The sequence below is a fragment of the Macaca mulatta genome, chromosome 14, assembly GCF_049350105.2.
Source record: "Macaca mulatta isolate MMU2019108-1 chromosome 14, T2T-MMU8v2.0, whole genome shotgun sequence".
NCBI classification, from domain to species: Eukaryota; Metazoa; Chordata; class Mammalia; order Primates; family Cercopithecidae; genus Macaca; species Macaca mulatta.
The window spans coordinates 75816636-75840201 of record NC_133419.1 but is presented as its reverse complement, the minus strand read 5'-3'; the positions used below and the strand labels follow the sequence as shown (position 1 = coordinate 75840201).

Below are 23566 nucleotides of genomic sequence, written 5' to 3'. Positions count from 1 at the left end.
CTCTTGATGAAGCACTTTTATATCTGTTTGGGCTATTATCACAAAACACCTTAGACTGGGTGATTTATAGACAACAGAAATTTATCTCTCATACTTCTCAAGGCTGGGAAGTGCAAGATCAAGTGGCCAGCAGATCTGGTGTTTGGTGAGGGCTCTCTGCTTCCTAAATAATATTTTCTTGCTGAGTCTCCACATGTGAGAGGGAGGCCAGGCAGCTCCTTCCGACCTCTTCTATAAGGCTCTAATCCCATTCATGAGGGTTCCACCCTCATTCCCTAAGCAATTTAATGCCTTCCCAAAGGCCCCACCTCTTACTATGATCGCTTTGGGTATTAGGTTTTGACACATACATTACCTCACTTACTTTCAAAATAGTAGTGTGAGCATTTTAAAAAACTATATTTCATGCATAAAAAACACACTATATATATAAACAGTTAAAGAATAATAAAATGTCTGTTTCCCACCACTTAGAAAGAGATGGTTACAAACAACTCTGTAGGCCTGTGTCTGTTCCTAAACACATCCTTTCCCACGCTCCTCCGAGACGAAGTTACCATCCTTAAATTTGAGATTATCAGCACTCACTGCTAGGAGCCGGAGACAAGCAGGCCCCCCCCACATTCATGGAAGAGGCTGAAACAAAACAAAAACAGTTATGGATCCCTGAACAACCACGGAGTGGAGGCTCACAGCAAACTGCAGGCCCAGGGTGGGGGCATCATAGCCATGGGCCCCTGAGAAGTCAGTCACCCTGGCTCTGCACCTGAACCTGTTAGGTGTCCAACGTCAATGGGGGCACAAGCCACTGATGTCATAAGCCTGGGGCTCTAGGGGCAGCAACAAACTGCTGGGTAGGGAGGGGTGAGCTCAGAGAGGGAGAGAAAGGGAACAAAAGATGCAATAGGCAGATTCTGTGAGGCTCTGTGCGTATCGCTGTGAGGCCTGGAGGAGCTGGCCAGGCCCCAGCTGCGGGCTCCCTCTCATTTGTACTCAGATTGCCTTTGGAAGAAGAGCGATCATCTGCTTCTTGCATCTCCCTCCAGCACAGAGCCAGCCCCACATCCTACCCCATCTTCCAAAGCCCCAGGGCCCTGTCTACAGGGTCTCTCCAGCTGGGGCCGGCCCATCACAGCAGGCATAAAGGCCCGGGTCCCAGCTGAGCTCTGACCCACTGATTATCCCAGATTAGGGAGCCTGTGACCATCTGGACACAGCTGATAATGGCAGCAGAGGGAGGGGAGTGGGGACACTGAGTCTGCCTGTGCCCACCCCAAGGGGAATGCTCAGGACAAAGCAAAGAAGGCACCGTATCACTGGCCCACCCAGGGAAAAAATAGGGGCAGATCCAGGGCACACTCCTCCCAAACATATGGGCATCATAGCTGACTGAACCCTTTCCACATGCCAGGCAGGGCGCCCCATTTCCCCCAAGCTGACTATACCTCCAGTGCGCTTTCGTGCACATACCTTCTCCTGCTTTGTCTGCCCAGGCCCACCTTATAACCTCAACCCCAGAGTTGCCCTCCTCTATCACCAGGCACATGGCAGGTCTTTTATGTGACCTGTGTAGTCTCCCCTGACACACCCATAGGATGGCCCTTGAGGCAGGAAAGGTGTCAGTTTCACCTGTGTCCTCCAGTGCCTGGAACAAGGCTTCCCACTGACTACACCAAATCGTGTAATAGTGTAAGGCAGGCACTATTGCCGCCCACCTGCCCCCTCACAAATAAGGAAACAGAGACTCAGCCTTGTGAGGTGAAGTGACTAAAGTCATTGGGCTGGAGAGTGGCGGCAGAGCCAGGATTCAGACCTGGGCCCAGCTATCTCTGAAGCCAGCTCTCTCCATGCTGCCTCCCCCAGCATGGAGACTAGTCATTTTATGACTATTCTTAATGCTCTTCCAAAGAACAAGATTTAAAAAATAAAATAAAACAACAATATAAACCCAGCACTTTGGGAGGCCGAGGTGGGTGCATCACCTGAGATTAGGAGTTCAAGACTAGCCTGGCTAACAAGGCAAAACCTCATCTCTACTAAAAATACAGAAATTAGCTGGGCATGGTGGTGCATGCCTGTAGTCCCAGCTACTGGGGAGACTGAGGCAGAGGAATTGCTTGAACCTAGGAGGTGGAGGTTGCAGTGAGCCTAGGTTGTGTCACTGTACTCCAGCCTGGGCAAAGAGTGAGACTCGATCTCAAAAATAAAAAATAAAAATAAAAACAAAATAAAAGGAAACATTCATTACCATATGGATATATTAGATTTTCATTTTTTGTTTGTTTTGAGAAAGAGTCTCACTCTGTTGCCCAGGCTGGAGTGCAGTGGCGCAATCTCAGCTCACCATAACCTCCACCTCCTGGGTTCAAGCGATTCTTCCGCCTCGGCCTCCCTAGTAGCTGGGATTACAGGTGCACACCACCATGCCTAGCTAATTTTTGTATTTTTAGTAGAGATGGGGTTTCACCATGTTGGTCAGGCTAGTCTCGAACTCCTGACCTCAGGTGATCCACCCGCCTTGGCCTCCCACCCAAAGTGCTGGAATTACAGGCATAAGCCACCACACCGAGTCAGAGTAATCACCAAACAGTGGTTACTTATCACACAATACTGTGTGATAAAAACCTGAACCAAACAGTGAATCAGGATGACTATTCTTCCTGGTATGTTGAGGGTAAACCAGTGAGCAAAAGATCCACCTCCTTTGGCACCCACCCCCTCTGGCAGGAAAGTGGCCCTATTGCTGTGCTATGCTTCCCCGGAAGCTCCCTCTAAAAAGCAAAAAAGTCCTTAATTAAAGGCCAGCTCTACCTTCTCTCCAGGCAACTGAGGGCTCAAAGCGCCGAGCTCTCCTGCTCACCACACTAAGGGCTGTTGAGAATTGGCTGGCTGCAGTTGTAGTCAATGGCCTGCCAGTGAGGGCAGGATGCATACATCACAGTGGACTCCCTGCTCTGTGGACAGAGACCCAGTTGTACCTGGGCAGGCTGAGTAGTTAGCACAAGCACTGGACTAGGCAGCAGAGGCATGGCTTCATTTGAATTTCAAAGCTACTGGGCCTCCATCTACTTCTTTGTGAAAATGAGGGTTTGGGATCACATAAGTCATTCCAATCCACAGACTCATGTTACTTGTTCTCAAATTGGAAGTTAGGATCTTGACATTCTAAATTTTTTTTTTTAATTCGAGACCAATTTATTCTCAAATTTTGCAGACACAAATATTATCCTTGAAGTACATTAAACAAATCTTTTAATTCACTTCATCCTGTATTTTATTTTTTATTTAAAAAAATTTTTTAACCTTTTTTTCCCCTACCACCACTGCTGCCACTCATCGTGTATTTTAAAATAACTTTTTTCCATATTGATTTTTCTCCATTGGGGATAAAAACCAAAATAAAAGATAACCCAAATACGGTTAAAAAATGTTTAGGATCTTGGGTTCCAGGCAGTTCAAAAACTCTGTCAAAAGGTTATATTTACCACCAGATTGCCACAATGGCATAACAAAGTAAGAATTAGGACACTGAAATGGGTGGGGTGGTCCTGCCAGCTGGATCACATGGCCACCTACCCAGAGAGTCTGGGGCCAGGGGCAGCAGGTGGCCCAATGGCAGCCTGCCCATCCCTGGAATGAAAGCAAGAAAGCAGAGCCAAAGCTTCAGCTGTGTGGCCTTAGGGGTGGGGCAGACTTGTGGAAAACCAGGCTGCAAACACCCTGGTTGCTGGTGGTCCTGGAGGGGTGGAGCCCGTATCTCCACCTCTTATATCTGACCAGTTGCATGGCACAGTGGGGAGGTAGGCCCACTTCCTTCCTGGCCTCTAGATCTTGATCTGGGCCGAGGCTGGGCAGCAGGGTCATTTTGGCCAATGCTCATACAGTAAGCTGATCTCCATAGGTTAACAGTCACCTTCCTTCCCAAGACCCCAGCATCCCCTTACAGGTGTACTTTCCGGTGGCAATATCCTGCAGCTGGGGCACACCATCAGCAGCTGGGGCACACCATCAGCAGTTGAGTCCCCTGGGACAAGCAGCACCTCAGAAAGCAAGGGCCTGGGGCTGTGGCTCTGGGAAGGGGCCAGGAGACCAGCCAATGTTTCTCACCTCCCAGGCTCAAGTGATCCTCCCACCTCAGCCTCCCAGTAGCTGAGACTACAGGCATGTGCCACCAAGTCTGACTAGTCTTTAAATTTGTGTGTGTGTGTATGTGATGGAGTCTCGCTCTGTCGCCAAGGCTGGAGTGCAGTGGCGCGATCTCGGCCCACTGTAACTTCTGCCTCCCGGGTTCACGCCATTCTCCTGCCTCAGTCCCCCAACTAGCTGGGACTACAGGTGCCCGCCACCATGCCCAGCTATTTTTTTTTGTATTTTTAGTAGAGACAGGGTTTCACCTTGTTAGCCAGGATGGTCTCAATCTCCTGACCTCGTGATCTGCCTGGCTCAGCCTCCCAAAGTACAGGGATTACAGGCGTGAGCAACCATGCCCGGCCTAAATTTTTTTAGAGATGTAGTCTGGCTATGTTGCCCAGGTTGATCTTGAACCCCTGAGCTCAAAGGATTCTCCCGTTTTGGCCCCCCAAAGTGCTGGGATAACAGATGTGAGCCACCATACCCTGCCAATATTTCTTAAAGCCTAAGAAAAATCAACAACTCCCCCTAAGATGTACTGCATGGGTTAAACTTGTAAAATGAAGTTAGTAATGAAATGTGTCCACTATAAGGGATGTCAGGAGATTAAATGTTTACAGAAAGCTCAGGGCATATAACAATTATCTTCTCACCATGGTCATGCTTACGCTATAAATGTAGCTTTGGTTAATAACAGAGAGTCATACCAATCTGGGTATTATAAGGACAAAAAAAAAAAAAAGAGAGAATGGTTTGGTAGATAAAACATTATCAAACTCTAATGTCCCTGAGGAGAACAGTAAGAAAAACAATCTCTGAGGTTGAAACTATTAACTCTCTACGATACTTCAATGTTTTCCTGTCTCATGTTGGCAGGCCCTACTTTGAAATACAACAGCTGCATTTATACACAGCAACATCAGATATCAGAAATAATCACTAGATGGATGCCTGTAATCCCAGCACTTTGGGAGCCCGAGGTGGGCGGATCACCAGAGGTTGGGAGTTCAAAACAAGCCTGGCCAACATGGTGAAACCCCGTCTCTACTAAAAATACAAAAATTAGCCAGGTGTGCTAGTGCATACCTGTAATCCCAGCTACTCGGGAGGCTGAGGCATGAGAATCACTTGAACCCAGAAGGCGAAGGTTGCAGTGAGCCGAGATCATGCCACTGCACTCCAGCCTAGGTGACAGAATGAGACTTCACCTCAAACAAACAAAAAAAATTAGAAATAATCAAGATGGAAAATGGAACAAGGCACACAGTAAAAGGCCAAATTCACCATTGTAAAATGGGGATGATTATCTGCCCAGCTATGCCCACCTTTCAGTAGAAGCAGAAAGCATGGCACCTGTGGTCAGGGTACATATAGTTGGGATGGGGAGAATCCAATATCATGAATTTAGCTATTAAAATCCAAGAGGATATGCTTAAGTAGTGGTAATAGTAACAGCTAGCACTAATTGGGCACTTGCTGTGATAGGTCAGGCATTGTGTTAAGCACTCTACATGCAGATGACCAAAGGGAGGCACAGGGAGGTAACTGATGTGCTGGGGCCCATACTGCTAAGTTGTATACCTGGTGCTGAATCCAAACTGTCCAGCTTGAAGAGCTGGGCTCTTTTTTATTTTTCTCTTAGCCATGTTTTCCTTTGTTGTCCAAATTTTCCACAATGAGTGTTGATGTCTTTTTTTTTTTTGACAAAGTATCGCTCTGTCACCCAGGCTGGAGTACAGTGGCACGATCTCGACTCACTGCAACCTCTGCCTCCTGGGTTCAAGCAATTCTCATGCCTCAGCCTCCCGAGTAGCTGGGATTACAGGCATATGCCACCACACCACTCCCGGCTAAATTTTTTTTTTTCTTTTAGTAAATTTTACTTTTAATACAGAGTGAAAGAAAATAAAAACTTAATAGGCTAAAACAAGTCAAACACCCATTCTACACAGATAAAAACCTTCACAAAGGTCAACGGAAGTAATCCAGAGCTGAAACTGAATTGTGCAGATTTTCAATGGTCATCAAAGTCATGTAACACAAACAAAAGTCAATTATATGTACACACTCAACAAGCCCTCTAAGAAATGTGCCCCAAGAAGCATTAACCTTTGTTTTGTGCCATCCTGAAGACTTGCACATTTTATTTTTCAGATAGCTTAACATTTTTAATAGAGTGTGCTCTCTACCATGCGGTAATGCTTTGGTACTATTCATACGGGGTCTCGCCTGTCCTAAAGACCTGCCATTTCCCAAAGAGGAGCTTTTGATTCTGCTTTAGAAGTTTTACATAAATTAAAATATTTATCAAATATTAATATGAAGGGAGGCACAGGATGCAACATATATAGTCAAGTTACCTCTGTATATTTAGAAATTACTTTCTCCTCCAAGGTATTTGCAACAGAAAGCTCAATCTGTCCTGCTTAATAATCAGTAGTACAGGTTTGAATCATCAGAAGCTTGGCAAGACCTTAATATTTCAGAATTATCAACAACTACCTCTAGGGGCAAGTCCATGTTACTGAGTTATGACAAATGTATTATCGTGAGGGAAAACAAGAGTAGCCAGCCATCTTAAAAAATGCCCCAACCACTGCTTCTCAATACAGAAAGACTAAAAACTACATACAGTTTATCATACAACAAATCCCATCTCTGTCCCCTGAAATTCCCCTAGTTTCATTCATTAGAAGGGGATTAAAAGAAAAAAAAAAAGACTTAAAGAGCACTTTACAGCAGCATTCAGCTTTCCTATGAAATACTCAGCATCTTAAATATTACGTACAACTCTTTTTTTAGTAAGCTAGACATTGGCTTCAGAGTTTGTGGGACTGGGGGAAATCAACCCATTCAAAACTACTCTAGAAATTGTCTTTTGGCAGAATAGCAGATATCCAAGTTAAAACTAGGAGGGTCATTTGAGACCAGCCTGGCCAACGTGGTGAAACCCCATCTCTACAAAAACTAAAAAATTAGCTGGGTCTGGTGGTGGGCACCTATAAACCCAGTTACTTGGGAGGCTGAGGCAGGAGAATCACTTGAACCCGGGAGGCGGAAGTTGCAGTGAGCTAAGATCACGCCACTGCACTCCAGCCTAGGCAACAAGAGCAAGACTCCATCTCAAAAAAAAAAAAAAAACAAAAACAAAACAGAGGGTCAGTTTGTTGCTTTGTGGTCTTTTCAAAATTTAGATTTTTTTTTTTTTTTGTTCCCCTTCTACATAAAAACCTGTCACCACTCCTGAGTGGAGATGGGCAGGGGCTCTGGCCCCTGCTCCTCTGGCTTCTCGGCAGCTGCTTTCTTATTGCTGCAGCAAGGCTTGAAGAGATGTGTGTCAATGAGGACTTTCCCAAAACGGCCTTTATAGATGATCCCACAACATATCTTCTGTCTTTTCCAGTATGTGAGATCTAAAAAGGAAAAAACTGGTGTTCTATTAGAACCAGAAGCCATCTCTGTATCTGAGCCGTCATCTGACTGGTTACTGTAACAAGGAGATTCAGCTGGGGAGGCACTTGAGGTGGTACTGTGAGCATCAGAATTATGACGTTTAAATTCCTTCTGCAGTTTACTGATCTGGTTGCTTTTTATCCTGTTCCCAGATAGAGTTTTCACTTTCTTTGGTTTCAATGTAGTCTTTAGACTGGGTCCAGCCCTTACATCTACCACATGATTCCAGTTTTTTTTTTGATCCTGCTGGCAACTTCTTCCATCTTTTCACAAGCAGGACACAGGCATTGCAGATGTCTCCTGAACGAGTCTCATGCAATCCAAAACAGCTCTGGAAGTCCTTTTCATAGTGTTTACTGTCAGTGAATTGAGAACTGGAGGACTTAGCTCTGCAAATACAGCAGCCCTCTATACTTCGGTACATCTTTGGCTTGTGAAAACTAAACATCTTTTCCTCTGGGCAATAGTCTTCCAAAAGCAGCCGTTCCACACTCAATAACGTCCCCGAGGTGCGGAGTGCACGCCAGGACAGTCCCCCTCAAGCACTCCCTCCTCCTCAACTGCCTTGTCTAGAAAGATTGTCTCCTGCAGTTCTGCAGTTGCTACCGCTGGCCAAGGTGTAGATTCCGCTTTCCTTTTTTTTTGTTTTTTTTTGAGACGGAGTCTCGCTCTGTCGCCCAGGCTGGAGTGCAGTGGCACAGTATCGGCTCACCACAAGCTCCGCCTCCCGGGTTCAAGAGATTCTCCTGCCTCAGCCTTCCGAGTAGCTGGGATTACAGGCGCCCACCACCACACCCGGCTAATTTTTGTATTTTTAGTAGAGATGGGGTTTCACCATCTTGGCCAGGCTGGTCTTGAACTCCTGACCTCGTGATCCACCTGCCTCGGCCTCCCAACGTGCTTGGATTACAGGCGTGAGCCACCGTGCCCAGCTAAATTTTGTATTTTTAGTAGAGATGGGGTTTCACCATGTTGGCCAGGCTGTTTTCGAACTTCTGGCCTCTACTGATCCACCAGCCTAGGCCTCTCAAAGTGCTGGTGTGAGCCACCACACTCCGCCATAGCTGGGCTCTTAGCTGTTATAACGTCTCCAAACAGAGGTAATATACTAGATGATAAACACTAGAGAAGAAACACAGAAACACGTATTAATAGTTACATCTCCTTTAATTCCCACAACAGCCCTATGAGATAACTGAGGATCAGAAAGGTCCAAGGTCACCCACTCAATGAATCAGTGCTGGTGCCAGAATTTGATCCCAGGTCTCTGATTGCAATGCTCAGCTTCTCCCCACATCTCAAGTCTCCTTAGTAAAAGCACTGCAGAGGAAGGTGTTCCCACTCGCCTCACCACCACAGCAGCACTGAGATACTCATAGCCTTTGCTTCATTTCCCAGGTAACAGTGTGGAGCATGGCTGACTGGAGGTGGTGAGCTGGGTGGGGTCTGTGGCTGAAATTTCTTGGACCTCCCCTTGGGGGTGAGGTCACAGATGCAGGTAGCAGGCTCCAGAGTATCACATTACGCTGTGGGCTTCAGCAGCCTTGCCAGCCCAGATTCTGTCTGGGAGTGGACCCCCAAAAAACCCTTTATCCACTGTCCTCTCACATACATTGTGCTTCTCCTGGTTCTCTACGCTAACGGTGGTGGTTCCATCCCTGACTCTGGCTCACCCTTTGGGTCTATCCCCAAGAGCTCACATTACTAGCAGGTGTTCTCTTTGACTGATGGGCAAGCTCATCAGTTAAGCAGCTCCCAGCTCCCAGTCTGTCACCAGCTGCCAGGAAACCTCAAGACTAGAGCCTAACTCCTCAGAGCCTGACAGTAACCTTTTTTTTTTTTTTTTTGAGACGGCCATCTCAGCTCACTGCAAGCTCCATCTCCTGGCTTCACGCCATTCTCCTGCTTCAGCCTCTGGAGTAGCTGGGACTACAGGCGCCCACCACCACACCCGGCTAATTTTTTGTATTTTTAGTAGAGAAAGGGTTTCACCCTGTCAGCCAGGATGGTCTCGATTTCCTGACCTCGTGATCCGCCCACCTCGGCCTCCTGAAGTGCTGGGATTACAGACGTGAGCCACCGCGCCTAGCCAACAGTAACCTTTGATGAGAAGTCAATGAAAGGCGTCAGCCCTTGTCTCCATGTTGCCAATAGCCATATTTCTACCAGTGGGTTTCAAGGACAATTTCACAATGCCACAAAGCATCAACACCTTACCTAGTTGGGGGAGAAGTGCATGGAGTAAGGCACTGGGCTGGGCCTCATTTCCACTGTAGAAGCCAAAGCTATCTTTTTCAACAGCTGGGTCAGACACCAGGCTTGGCCAATCAGATGCTCTCACCCACAACTTTAAACCTCACAGTGACACAAAGAAAAAGGGACAGGTGAAAAATCATTCACTGGGAGAGTCTGGTGATGACATCCTAGACCAGACTGCTTTTCAGTCATAACCTTGGCTGTGTTCCCTCATGTCAGCCTCCCTAGATCTCATTTCAGAGCTGAGTTTTCCAGGCTTCTCATAGATTCTGAGTTACCTGAGATCCTTCCAATAAAGTTCTGTGCTGCTTGTTAGCCAGTTTCTCCTTTTGCTTGCAGATACAATACCTAACGTGCTGTGGACAGCATCCAGCTCAGAGGGTTCTTGCCTCCAATGTGGCAGTCTTCTCTAAAATCCTGTTGTGATGAGGTTACCCTGAGGGGGCAGGCCTCTTTCTAAAATGGCTTCTGAACAAATTATGCATTAAGCTGCCAGTATTGTCATACTTAAGGTAATAGCATCTGGGAAAAGATAAAAATACACACACACTCAGTTGTGTATACATGGAGTGTCTCTCTTTAAGAATATACAAGAAAGGCCGGGCGCGGTGGCTCACGCCTGTTAATTCCAGCACTTTACAGCACTTTGGAAGGCCGATGGGCAGATCACAAGGTCAGGAGATTGAGACCATCCTGGCTAATATGGTGAAACCCCATCTCTACTAAAAATACAAAAAATTAGCCAGGCCTGGTGGCGGGCACCTGCAGTCCCAGCTACTCAGGAGGCTGAGGCAGAATGGTGTGAAGCCGGGAGGCGGAGCCTACGGTGAGCTGAGATCACACCACTACACTCCTGCCTGGGTGACAGAGGGAGACTCCGTCTCAAAAAAATATATACAAGAAACAGTGGAGAGCGCCTCTGCAGAGGGTGAGCTCAGCAGTGGGAGAGGGGTTCTTTTCTGTACTCTAGAATTTTTACCATGTTTATGAATAGACTAACTTGTTTTAAAATATTATTTGGAACACATGTAATTTTCACAAGTTAAAATAAAAACAGGATGGGCATGGTGGCTCATGCCTGTAATCCCAGCACTCTGGGAGGCTGAGGCGGGCGGATCACTTGAGGCCAGGAGTTCAAGACCAGCCTGGCTAACATGGTGAAACCCCATCTCTACAAAAAATTACAAAAACTAACTGGGTATGGTGGCGTGTGCCTCATACAGCCTCTTGAGGCTGAGGCACAAGAATCACTTGCCTGGGAGGCAGAGGTTGCAGTGAGCTGAGATCACGCCACTGCACTCCAGCCTGGGCAATAGCGTGAGACTCTGTCTCAGGAAAAATAAAATAAAAATAAAAACACATAGACTAGTGTCATCTTTATTTCACTGGTAATCAGATTTTATATCTGAAGCCCTGACAGAAAGAAAATGACTCTCGAGCTTTCCTGTGACCCCTGGCCCTCAGCCTTGGCTCCTTTGGTCTGAGCCTCCTAGTCTCCTGCAGAGAACATCCAATTACTTTGGGATCACTGATGGGGTGGAGGATGGGAGAGCTGGCAGTGTGATGGGTGGTGGCAGGAGTCCCTGAGGGCAGTATGTACCCCCATCTGCATGTTCAATGCCTCTTCTTGCCCTCTTCTTCCAAACCCTATTTTCAACTGGAAAGGAACAGAGGGAAGTAGTGATAGCCTTGGCTTGAAGAACATTCAGGAGAGCTATAAGTAAGCAAATCTCTCCTCATTCATCAAGCCCCAACTGTGGAAGTAGGAAAGATGGAGTTGCAGAGAGGTCCAGCCAGGAAAGGCAATAGAGTCCATGACAAGAGCCAAGCCAGTGCCACAATACCTCCTTAAAGGCCCTATCTCCAAATAGTCGTGCTGGAGGTTAGGGCTTCAACATCACAATTTGGGGGGACATAAATCAGGCCATAACAGCAAAAGCCAGATCAGGGAAGACTTCACAAAGGCAAATTTCAACTGAGTTCTACTGGAGTCAGTCACAAGGGTGCAAGCAGTGTAAACAGCCAGGTACACGGCCGGGCGCGGTGGCTCAAGCCTGTAATCCCAGCACTTTGGGAGGCCGAGACAAGCGGATCACGAGGTCAGGAGATCGAGACCATCCTGTCTAACACGGTGAAACCCCGTCTCTACTAAAAAATACAAAAAACTAGCCAGGCGTGGTGGCGGGCGCTTGTAGTCCCAGCTACTCGGGAGGCTGAGGCAGGAGAATGGCGTGAACCCGGGAGGCGGAGCTTGCAGTGAGCTGAGATCCGGCCACTGCACTCCAGCCTGGGCGGCAGAGCGAGACTCCGTCTCAAAAAAAAAAAAAAAAAAAAAAAAAAAAAAAACAGCCAGGTACAAAAGCACAGAGGAAAAGGTGAGTCCTTGTTTGGCCTTTCCTTCAAGGGTGCTGTAGATGGGCTTCACCTGGATATTTAACTGGAAGCCTTTTGCAGCCCTGAGGGTGGGGCCATGACCACTACTGCAGCAGGATTCTATCTACTTTCACTACTTGCTACTTGTATCTACAGATTACAAGCTAAGATCTCTGGCTGTGTTCAGCACCACCTAAGGCTGAATGGTTGTTGCTACAGGACACTGACAATGTCAGACTGCTTCACCAAGAGCCACAAGGCCTTTAAGAATTACCTCAGAGGTCTTCCCACCTTCTCCAATAGCAGCTAAGTTCAGGGAACCACTAAACTCCTCTACTGAACAGGACTCCTGTGGCTGAGGCAGGAGAATTGCTTGAACCCAGGAGGCAGAGGTTGCAGTAAGCTGAGATCGCACCACTGCACTCCAGCCTAGGCAAGAGTGAGACTCCGTCTTAAAAAAAAAAAAAAAAAAAAAAGAAGATATACCAAGTTTTGTTTTGTTTTTGAGAGAGTCTTACTCTGTCCTCCAAGCTGGAGGATCTTGGCTCACTGCAACCTCTGCCTCCTGAGTTCAAGCATAATGTGTAGTGGCACAATCTCGGCTCACTGCAACCTCAGCCTCACAAGTAGCTGCGATTACAGATGCCTGCCACCACGCCTGGCCAATTTTTATATTTTTAGTAGAGATGGGGTTTCACCATGTTGGCCAGGCTGGTCTCAAACTCCTGGATTACAGGCATGAGCCACCACGCCCGGCCAAGACGTATTAAGTTTTAAAAATACAGGCCAGGCGCGGTGGCTCACGCCTGTAATCCCAGCACTTTGGAGGAGGCCGAGACAGATCACGAGGTCAGGATATCGAGACCACCCTGGCTAACACAGTGAAACTCTGTCTTTACTAAAAATACAAAAAAATTAGCCAGGCGTGGTGGCGGGCGCCTGTAGTCCCAGCTACTCCGGAGTCTGAGGCAGGAGAATGGCGTGAACCGGGAGGCGGAGCTTGTAGTGAGCTGAGCTCACGCCGCTGCACTCCAGCCTGGGTGATAGAACAAGACTCAAAAATAAAATAAAAATACTTGCTAGTACTTTTTATTATACTGTCTAGGGAGGCAATTACTTTAAAAATCAAGGTAAATGCCAAGCACAGAGGCTCATACCTGTATTCCCAGCACTTTGGGAGGCCAAGGCAGGCAGATCACTCGAGGTCAAGAGTTTGAAACCAGACTGGGCAACATGGTGAAACCCCATCTCTACTAAAAAAAATATAAATTAGCCAGAGGTGGTGGCACGTGCCTATAGTCCCAGCTACCTGGGAGGTTGAAGTGGGAGGATGGCTTGAGCTCAGGAGGTAGTTTGCAGTGAAACTGTGCCACTGCCACTGCACTCCAGCCTGGGCAATAGAGCCAGACCCTGTCTCAAATACTCTAGTTACCAAGTGCTCACCTGAGCTCTACGTTTGTCTTATGTCATTTTCTGAAAAAGATGTAAAAGACTAGGCTGGGTACAGTGGCTCATGCCTGTAATCCCAGTACTTTGGGAGGCGGATCACTTGAGGTCAGGAGTTCGAGACCAGCCTGGCCAACATGGTGAAACCCCGCCTCTACTAAAAATACAAAAATTGGCCAGGCATGATGGCGGGCATCTATAATCACAGCTACTTGGGAGGCTGAGGCTGTAGTTAGCCGAGATTGTGCCACTGCACTCCAGCCTGGGTGACAGAGTAAGACTGTCTCAAAAAGAAAAAAAAAAAACCCTCCCATTCAGCCTCCTAAAGATTACAGGCATGAGCAACTGCACCTGGCCTCCTTCTTAGATACAAGGAAGGGGGCAAATCTGGGGGTCTTTTTTTTTTTTTTTTAGACAGGGATGGAGTGTGGTGGCACAATTATGGCTCACTGCCAACCTCCACCTCCCAGGATCAAGCCATCCTCTCACCTCAGCCTCCATATCTGGCAAATTTTTAAAATCTCTTCATAGAGACAGGGTTTCACCATGTTGTCCAGGCTGGCCTGGAACTTCTGGGCTCAAGTGATCCACCTGCCGTGGCCTCCCAAAGTGCTGGGATTACAGGTGTGAGTCACCACAGCCAGACACATTTTGGTATTTTTAAATGGTTACACAGAGGTGTTCACTTTGATAATTCAGTAATCTATACACTAATAATCTTCATATTTTTGTCACAATTTTTATTTCTAAGCTGTTACTCCTACTGCACATTGCCTTTATCACAGCACCACCTAGTGGTAATTAACAGCACTTTCTCCTAAATAATTCAGTAATCTGGCCGGGCGCGGTGGCTCAAGCCTGTAATCCCAGCACTTTGGGAGGCCGAGACCGGCGGATCACGAGGTCAGGAGATCGAGACCATCCTGGGTAACACAGTGAAACCCCGTCTCTACTAAAAATACAAAAACTTAGCCGGGCGAGGTGGCAGGCGCCTGTAGTCCCAGCTACTCGGGAGGCTGAGGCAGGAGAATGGCGTGAACCCGGGAGGCGGAGCTTGCAGTGAGCTGAGATCCGGCCACTGCACTCCAGCCTGGGTGACAGAGCGAGACTCCGTCTCAAAAAAAAAAAAAAAAAAAAAAATTCAGTAATCTATATGCTAATAATCTACATACTTTTCTGTCACAATTCATTATGTTTCTTTCTTTCTCCTTAAGCTATTACTCTTACTGCACATTTCCTTTGTTAACAGCAACACCTAGTGGGAATTAACAGCACTACCTTCTCCTACCGGCTGAACTTCCAAGTGGACTCAAGAAAACTCATGAGGAATTTAAAAGATCACCTAATCTAAAGTACAGGGCAGTACAGTCTTAACCTGTTTCCAGTACTTAATGATTTGCAGATGTTCAAATAAGTTCAACTGGCTGTGCAGTGGCTCATGCCTATAATTCCAGCACTCTGGAAGGCCGAGGTGCTTGGCCTCACTTGAGGTGAGTTGAGACCAGTCTGGCCAATATGGGGAAACCCCATCTCTACTAAAAATACAAAAATTAGCTGGACATGGTGACGGGTGCCTGTAATCCCAGCTAGTCGGGAGGCTGAGGCTGGAGAATCACTTGAACCTGGGAGGCAGAGGTTGCAGTAAGCTGATATAGCACCACTGCATTCCAGCCTGGTAGACGAGAAAAACTCCACCTCAAAAAAAAAAAAAGACAGGAATCTGTATAACCATCCAAGTCTCTTTCAACAAGGTGAGGGAGGGGCAGCACATCTGCAAGATGAAGTTCTGGAGATTGATGCAGAATAAGAATATACAGCAGTCTTCCTGCAGTACCAATGATTGGTTCCATGACCCCCTTCAAATACCAAAATCTCCAGATGCTCAAATTCCTTATACAAAATGGTAGAGTATTTACACCTAAGATAACCTAGGCACATCCTTAAGACTTTAAATCTTCACTGGATTACTTTTAATATCTAATGTGCATGCTACAGACAGCTGTTACACTGCAGTGTACAAGAAAGTGACAACATAAGAAAATATTTTGAAAACAAGTCTACACGTTCAGTAGACACAACCATCCTTTGATTATTTTTGATCCAAAGTTGGTTGAATCCAGATGCAAAACCCTCGGACAGAGGGATATCACTATAGAAGTGTACACTTAAATTGTTAAGGTGACCCATTTATGAGTCAGAAAGGGAAGGGGGCAGATAACTTGTGAGTGTGCGCCCTACATAATTACCTCAAATATTAAGCCCTTACCATGTGCAGCTCAGTCTAATTGAGAAGACAACCAAATAATCACAGCATCTGCTAAGCGGTCTATGGAGCCAGGGTTATCTCACCCGCCAGGCTGCATCACCAGGAAGCAGCCACCGGATTTGGCCTTCCAGGACTATAATAGCTGTCCCTGGAATTCCCCTCTGTGATCAACCAGACTGTGATTTATCATCAGTCTTGTATGATTTTCAAGCCAACCTGTCCCTCACTAGTTTTGCCTGAGAAAATAGTGCCCAATTTCTTGTAAAATACAGATACTGGCAGAAAATACTTCAAAATACTGACAGATAAAATCAGAGACAATTTAAATGTTCTTTACAGGTCTCTAGAACATAATGGCCTGTAGTACCAATGACTGGTTCCATGATCCCCTAAGAGAACACAACTTAGGAATGTGGATTCTAATGATAGCTTTATACTGCTTAGGCAAATTTACTTCTGAATCTTAAGTTCAGTGGCACAAGCAAATTTCCTTTACACTTTAGAGAGGTTGATTAACGAGTACATATGTAAAGAATACTTAGAGCACAGCATGACACAAAATATAATGACCATTTATGTTCACTTTCTATATGCAACGTGGATCGCCTTATGCATAGGAAAAACTCAAATACAGCCCTCTTCTAAACCTATAACCCTGAACTACAGGACAACGAATCAAGGTGCTGCCTTGCTTGCTATCAGTCTTCACTATCACACAAAGATCTCTCTCTGGTTAGCTCTGCTTGGGTCTTACAGTTCTGGCCCTTGCAAATACTTCAAGTATGGTACCAAGAAGATATGTAATGCTCCAGAGGCCAACGTGCCCCTCAGTCTGAATACTAAACAGTCTATTCAGGCCTTGTGTCTTTGTACCAGATTTTATTAAAGATCTTTACAGAGCAACATCCAGACTCCAGAATACAGCTGCCAAGGAGACCCTGAAACCAAATAAAGCACAAAAGTAAGAAATTTTACCAGAGTTATTAAGTTCCTTATTTACCAAATGGATACACACTCCCATTGAGGGTTTGCAGCAACATTAACAAAATACATAAGGGTTTGTCCTTTTTTATATATAAAAAAAAATACAAGGCGGCCGGGCGTGGTGGCTCAAGCCTGTAATTCCAGCACTTTGGGAGGCCGAGAGGGGCGGATCACGAGGTGAGGAGATCGAGACCATCCTGGCTAACACAGTGAAACCCCGTCTCTACTAAAAAATACAAAAAATTAGCCGGGCGAGGTGGCGGGCACCTGTAGTCCCAGCTGCTCGGGAGGCTGAGGCAGGAGAATGGCGTAAACCCGGGAGGCGGAGCTTGCAGTGAGCTGAGATCCAGCCACTGCACTCCAGCCCCTGCGACACAGCGAGACTCCGTCTCAAAAAAAAAAAAAAAAAAAAAATACAAGGGACCTAGAGACACAACACCTATAAACAAAAAAACCCCAGGTGTTGACCATAGCTGCTGAGCACAGTGGTTCACCTGAGGTCAGGAGTTCGAGACCAGCCTGGCCAACATGGTGAAACCCTGTCTCTACTAAAAATACAAAAATTAGCTGGGCTTGGTGGCAGATGCCTATAATTCCAGCTACTCGGGAGGCTGAGACAGGAGAATTGCTTGAACCCGGGAGGCAGAGGTTGCAGTGAGCCAATATCGTGCCACTGCACTTTAGCCTGGGTGACAGAACAAGACTATGTCTCAAAAAAAAAAAAAAAAATCTTGAGCAAATAAGGGAAGATAAGGGAAAACTATTTCATTTCATACACACGAGTGAAAGCAGGAACTTCTGAAAATAAAGGCAAACACCTGTCCCAATGGAACTGAGGGTTAAATAGACCCCAGGTTTCAACTTGTATTCTCCCACATAAAGTAAATAAATGCAATTTTTATTCACCAAATGCTTACCAGAATGTGGGATACAAGTATTAACAGAAAGACTAGGAAGGACCCTATTCTGCCCCAAGAGGCCCCTGCCCCTGCAGACATACCTGTTATGCTGTGGGGACTGGCTGGGGCATGGCAGGCGGCTCTGGCTTCCCACCCTTCTGTTCTGAGATGGGAGTGGTAGGCAGTATTTCATCTTTGGGTTCCACGATGCTCACATGGTCAGGCAGGGGCTTCTTAGGGCCAATCTTACCAGTTGGGTCCCAGGGCAGCATGATCTTCACCTTGATGCCCAGCACACCTAGAGGACACCACAGTTGTTAGCACACAGCTGGGATCTCACCGGCCCCCATCACACAACACCAAAGAGAGCAAGCAGTTTACTCAAGCACTCCTGGGTCTGGTCCCTTCTCAGACAAATGCCTCTAAATCAATCAATGAATAGGACACTTCTGCAGAAGGAACTCACGCACAGCACCACAGAACATGGTACTGACAAGGACCAAGAGCAGGAGGTGACCTTTCTGACTCGTCATCATGTCATCACTGAAGGGTACACAGATGGCTAAAAAAGACAAACCAACTCTTGGATCTGACAGGTCTCAGCAATTTGATTCTTACAGATCAATGTGGTAATCGATATACCAAGGAATATGAACATACCCAGCTGCTTCCATGATAAACTCCCCCAAATTTTTAGATGTCTGTGGAAAACCAAATCTATCCACAAATGCCCTTTGACAAGCACTCTCAGCTGCTCACCCTGTCTGAGCAACACATGGCGCACAGCAGTGTCAACGTAGTAGTTAACAGGGTCTCCGCTGTGGATCATCAGGCCATCCACAAACTTCATGGATTTAGCCCTCTGTCCTCGGAGTTTCCCAGACACCACGACCTCGCAGCCTTTGGCCCCGCTCTCCATGATGAACCGCAGCACACCATAGCAGGCCCTTTAGAAGAAAAGAAGAGATCTACTTGTGTTATTATCAAGGACCTCCACCAAGTTTAAAAAACAAAACAAAAACTTAGTATTCAATGTTCCTTTAATGGAGAATAAATTTGACCAGAATCTGGCCCCAATGATACCAATTCTCTTCCACACCTATCACACGGAATCTTAGGGTAATATTCATCAAGTATGTCAAGCTCCTAAACATGTACTTTCCAACTCTGGCTGCATACTGGAATCACCTCGGAAGGCTAAAATAAAAAACAAAAGAAACCCTGATGTCTAGGCCCTACTCTAGGCCAATTAAATGGGCAAAGTACAGGCACATGTATTTAAAAATGCTCCCTGGGTGATTCTCACGTATAATCAAAATTGAGAACCACATTTTTAAACTCCAATTACCCACTTTGTGGTCCCTTGTAATACTCTGCAACCTCCGAAGTCTCATTCACTAGGAAAGCTAACCCACCTAGGATCCTGGCTACCTTGCTATTAGAATGCTGATAAAACATTTTAAAATATGCCCTACCCCCCAACTCATTCAGTAGTTTACACTCTGCGAGATACTAACTGGAGAGCTAGCCACCTCCAGGCCCTTTCACATTATCTTACTTAACATTCCACAACTAAGAGGTGGTATGATGGTCCACCTTAGAAGACAGTAGATCCCAGGCTCAGAAGTACATTAACTTGCTTCAATGGGTGCAACTAGCATGTGGAGGGGTTACTAAGACAGACTGCTGAGTCACACATCCAGTTTCCTATTTGGTGGGTCTAGGACTGGCACTAATCTTCTGAGAACCATTGTTCTAAGCGCCTAGCGGGCACTCGAACCAGGTAAGCAGTCTTTTCTAGGTCCTTACCTACGGCCTTGTCTACACTACCCATCCCTACCAGTCAACCTTCCTACAGCACAGTTTTCCTATCATTCCTCTAGGCAAGGCATTTCAATGCCTTTACATACAGTCAAACTGCACAAAGAACTTCCTGTTGAAATCTTACCAGTACACCCTCACATTACTATCTGCATGCAACTCAGAGGTTAAGTGTCTAGATTTTAAGCTCTCTCACATCAGGTCTATCTTATCTCTTCAGAGTACCATTTTAAGAGTGAACACATTAAGTAGATCCAAATGATTCCTACTGAAGTTTCATGGTATCCCACAAGTACTAAGGCACTTCTATCTAGGGATACATAACACACACCCAGTAACAGGCCTAATTATTCTTCATTGCCCACCGCACTCCCCGACAGGGCTCTTTGTAAAGCCTCCTCGAGAAGACCAACAGGAGTTGGTCCCCTCCTTGGACAGTTCTATTTGTGTTGAACTCCCAAAGCACCCAGAACACTTCTCCATTACAGTACTGACCACCCTTTATGGTTCTCGCTGCTTTCATAGTCTTGCTAGTCTGCCAATTCAGTGAGGGCATGGTTTAGTATCTTACTATAATCCTGGGAGACTAGCAGATCCTGTCACTTTATAACAGTTCATCTGCTAATCAACAAACAGGAGACATATATTTTGATACACACAAAAGGTCATGACCATTATTAGGTCTCAGGACACTTACCTCCGCACAGCAAGCCCTCCTAGGAGTTTGTAACGCAGAGACTCTGCCTGGGCAATGGCACACAGACCTCTAGTGGCCACCTTTTCAGCATAAAGCTTTAAAGGAAGGAAGGGACATCCTGTTACCATCACCACTGTTTTCAACTGAAAGTTGAAAATTTGGCATGTCACACAAGCATCACTTTCTAGACCAAGCTTGCCCAACCCAGAGGTCGCATGCTGCCCAGGAGATGGCTTTGATTGTGGCCCAACAAAAATTGAACATCGTGATTTTTTGCACTACCAGTAGTGTGGCCCAAGATAATTCTTCCAACGTGGCCTACGGAGGCCAAAAGACTGCACAACACCATCACAAACAGCATATAATTTCAGTATCCCTCAATTCCTAAAGCACTTCTACCACCTACACACAGTGCAGGTTCCTTGCCCTCCCACCCTGGCTCCTTTGGCCATACCAACTACACCAATGGGGACAGTCAATCCATCATATGCATCATTTCTATACCCAAGTTGAATGTAAAATCCTTTAACTATCAACCATTAGCAGAACAGGCTTACAAAGTTAAGCCCATTATTCATTAAGAGAATTTCAACAAAGTTGTATCAGTCCATTTGTAATGAACAAAGTCTCCCAGTTTTTAGAAGTTATCATTCTGAAGAGCCATTATCTCTGGCATACGCCAGAATCACTCACCTCTACACTGCCCTCTGGAAAGCCAAACCTCTTCTGAACTACAGCAGTCAGTTCCCGAATCCGCCGGCCCTTCTCACCAAGAACATTCTGTGTTCTGGGCGGGGAAAAAGTGACAATTCATGACTCTCACAAATGCTAGATTTAACTTTAAATCTTGCAATATATATGTGGTAGCAAAATCTCTGCCACAAAGCATATAATTTTCATTGACAAAAACTAAAGTTAAATTTTCAAAATGCAGCTTTTTTTGAGACAGGGTCTCTCTCTGTCACCCAGGCTGGATCACACCAATGGCTCACTGCAGCCTGGACCTCTTGGGCTCAAGCCATCGCCTGCTTCAGCCTCTGGAATAGCTGGGACCACAGGTGTGCACCACCACAACCTTATCTTTTTTAGAGAGGGGGTTTCCGCATGTTGCCCAGGCTGGTCTTGAACTCCTGAGCTCAAGCGATCCTATGCCTGGCCTTAAAATCCAGCTTTTAAGAAGCAATTACATTCACTAAGCCCAGACTCACTGGCTGTCTATCCCCTTAAGTTCACAAAGGACAAACCAGCCAGGCGCGGTGGCTCATGCCTGTAATCCCAGCACTTTGGGAGGCTGAGGTGGGCGGATCCCGAGGTCAGGAGATTGAGACCATCCTGGCTAACACAGTGAAACCCCGAATCTACTAAAAATACAAAAAATTAGCCGGGCATGGTGGTTGGCCCCTGTAGTCCCAGCTACTCAGGAGGCTGAGGCAGGAGAATGGCAGGAAGCTGGGAGGCGGAGCTTGCAGTGAGCAGAGATCTCACCACTGCACTCCAGCCTTCGGGACAGAGCAAGACTCTGTCTCACACACACAAAAAAAGGAATAAACCAACTTAGCATTTACAACAATTATAGGTGATGGCCAGTCAAGTGAGTTTTACCTGGTGGCTAAGATAATGATTTCTGTCCTGGTTGGTGTAACTCGCACCTCAACTCCAGAGTAGCCATCTTCAGCCAGCTCCCGAGTAAGAAACTCATTCAGTTCAGCTTTGAAGATGCCATCAGCGACAAACTAATCCAAAAAAAGCGAAGTTCAAAATTAGGACATCGGTGTAGGCTCACTTTCGCCTGAGCCAGTGTCTTATTAGTCAATGCATCCCTCCCCAAAACTAAATACCTCCAACCAATGGTTCCAAACCCTTGTTCCAACAGGAGTGCAGCAACCCTTCTCAGACAAATGCCTCTAGGTCATCTTTAGGAAGTTACTTCAACCAGGGCCCTTTAAACTGTGCCACAGAATGCAGCACAGAGTAGGCAACCTGGGCGAAGGCAACACCCCCAAGTCAGACTCGTCATCATCTCTTCATCGAAGGGTTTAAAACAGTTCCACATGCAAAACAAGAAACTGCTCTAAAATAGCCTATTTACACCTCACTCAGCACAGCAAAGACACTGTACTTGTCACTGTGAAGGAACAGAATAGATAGTGGACTTAACATAAGCTCTCTCACTTGCAGACACAACCTGGACCGTCTAAAGAATCCCAGCCATGTTATCTGGCCTTACGGTACCTGTGGTTTTAACTGTAAACAGAGCTGGAAAATCCTAACTCACAAGAGTTGTGGATTTAATTTTAACATCGAAGTGTAGGTATACGAAATGACAAACTGTCTATTTTTAAAGCTAATGATTTTTACACAGTTCTTTCCCATGGAATAACAAAGCGTTAAATCCGAGGCAGCTTCCTCCCGGGGTCCTCAGACGGAGCAAGCAATCGTCAGTAACCCTTCATGTTGAGGTCGTGGGACCAGCAGACTGTACCCAGACTCGACCAGTAAGAAGACAAGTATACACTGCTGCCTCCCCTTCCCAAAACCATGGGATAAGACATGAGGGAAATGACACACGCCCTCAAAATACCACGTTTACTAATTCCATTGACCAAAAAATGCTCACAAACGCCTTCTCCGGGACAGAAGGGGCGCCTGGTCCCCATCTCTCTGCGCTTCACTCGGAACCAGAGAAAAACCTGTCTCTCCCTTACCCGGCCACACAGCGCCCGCCTGGCTCGGGCCTCTCACTCAATCCACCGCCATCCGCGGCCCGTGGGAATGCCAGGAAGCCTAAGCCGCTTCCCAGGGCAGGGCACGGAGCTGCAGGCCTCGCGGTGGCACCCGAGAAGCCCCTGACCCTCGCGGCGCAGTCGTTCCCCGAACCCAGTCCCCAGAGGCTCACCTTCCTCTTCTTGGAAATTTGCACGGCCATCTTGCCGCCGCGCTCCGCCGAAAGAAAAAGAAGTGGCGGGCGGGCGGAAGTGAGTATAAAGGGCGCGAGCGACGGCGGAGGGCTGCGCTACGTGGACGCCTATGGGTGCTCATGGGAAATGTAGTTTTTACGTAAAGAAGGCGTCAAGGGAAGGAAGAGTGTAGGCAGGAACAGTAAAGGGGGTTCGACCAGCAGGACTGCTAGACTTCAGAGGATCTTAGAGTTCAATTCTCTTTTTTTTTTTTTTTTGAGACGGAGTCTTGCTCTGTCGCCCAGGCTGGAGTGCAGTGGCCGGATCTCAGCTCACTGCAAGC

The 23566-nt window shown here is 46.6% G+C and overlaps 1 protein-coding gene, 2 non-coding genes and 1 pseudogene across 6 annotated transcripts; all 4 read right to left on the bottom strand.

Moving 5' to 3' along the window:
- Positions 1 to 63: 63 nt before the first annotated feature.
- RPS3 (ribosomal protein S3) lies at positions 64 to 23282 on the bottom strand. 3 transcript variants are annotated; one of them, XM_077960388.1, is made up of 7 exons: positions 23223 to 23271; positions 21929 to 22059; positions 21020 to 21113; positions 20327 to 20421; positions 18568 to 18755; positions 17910 to 18106; positions 64 to 636 (listed from the first exon to the last, which is right to left on the bottom strand). In XM_077960388.1, the coding sequence occupies exons 1-6, from the start codon at positions 23250 to 23252 to the stop codon at positions 17913 to 17915; spliced, it is 732 nt and encodes a 243-aa protein (XP_077816514.1). In that variant the 5' UTR covers positions 23253 to 23271; the 3' UTR covers positions 64 to 636; positions 17910 to 17912.
- Positions 6248 to 8166, bottom strand: LOC695854 (SIN3-HDAC complex-associated factor pseudogene; annotated as a pseudogene). The gene has a single exon (XR_010320.5). The product of XR_010320.5 is annotated as an SIN3-HDAC complex-associated factor pseudogene (transcript).
- Positions 18212 to 18357, bottom strand: LOC114672508 (small nucleolar RNA SNORD15). The gene has a single exon (XR_003722914.1). It is a non-coding gene; the product is annotated as a small nucleolar RNA SNORD15 (small nucleolar RNA).
- LOC114672509 (small nucleolar RNA SNORD15) lies at positions 22212 to 22359 on the bottom strand. Its single transcript, XR_003722915.1, has one exon. It is a non-coding gene; the product is annotated as a small nucleolar RNA SNORD15 (small nucleolar RNA).
- Positions 23283 to 23566: the final 284 nt, after the last annotated feature.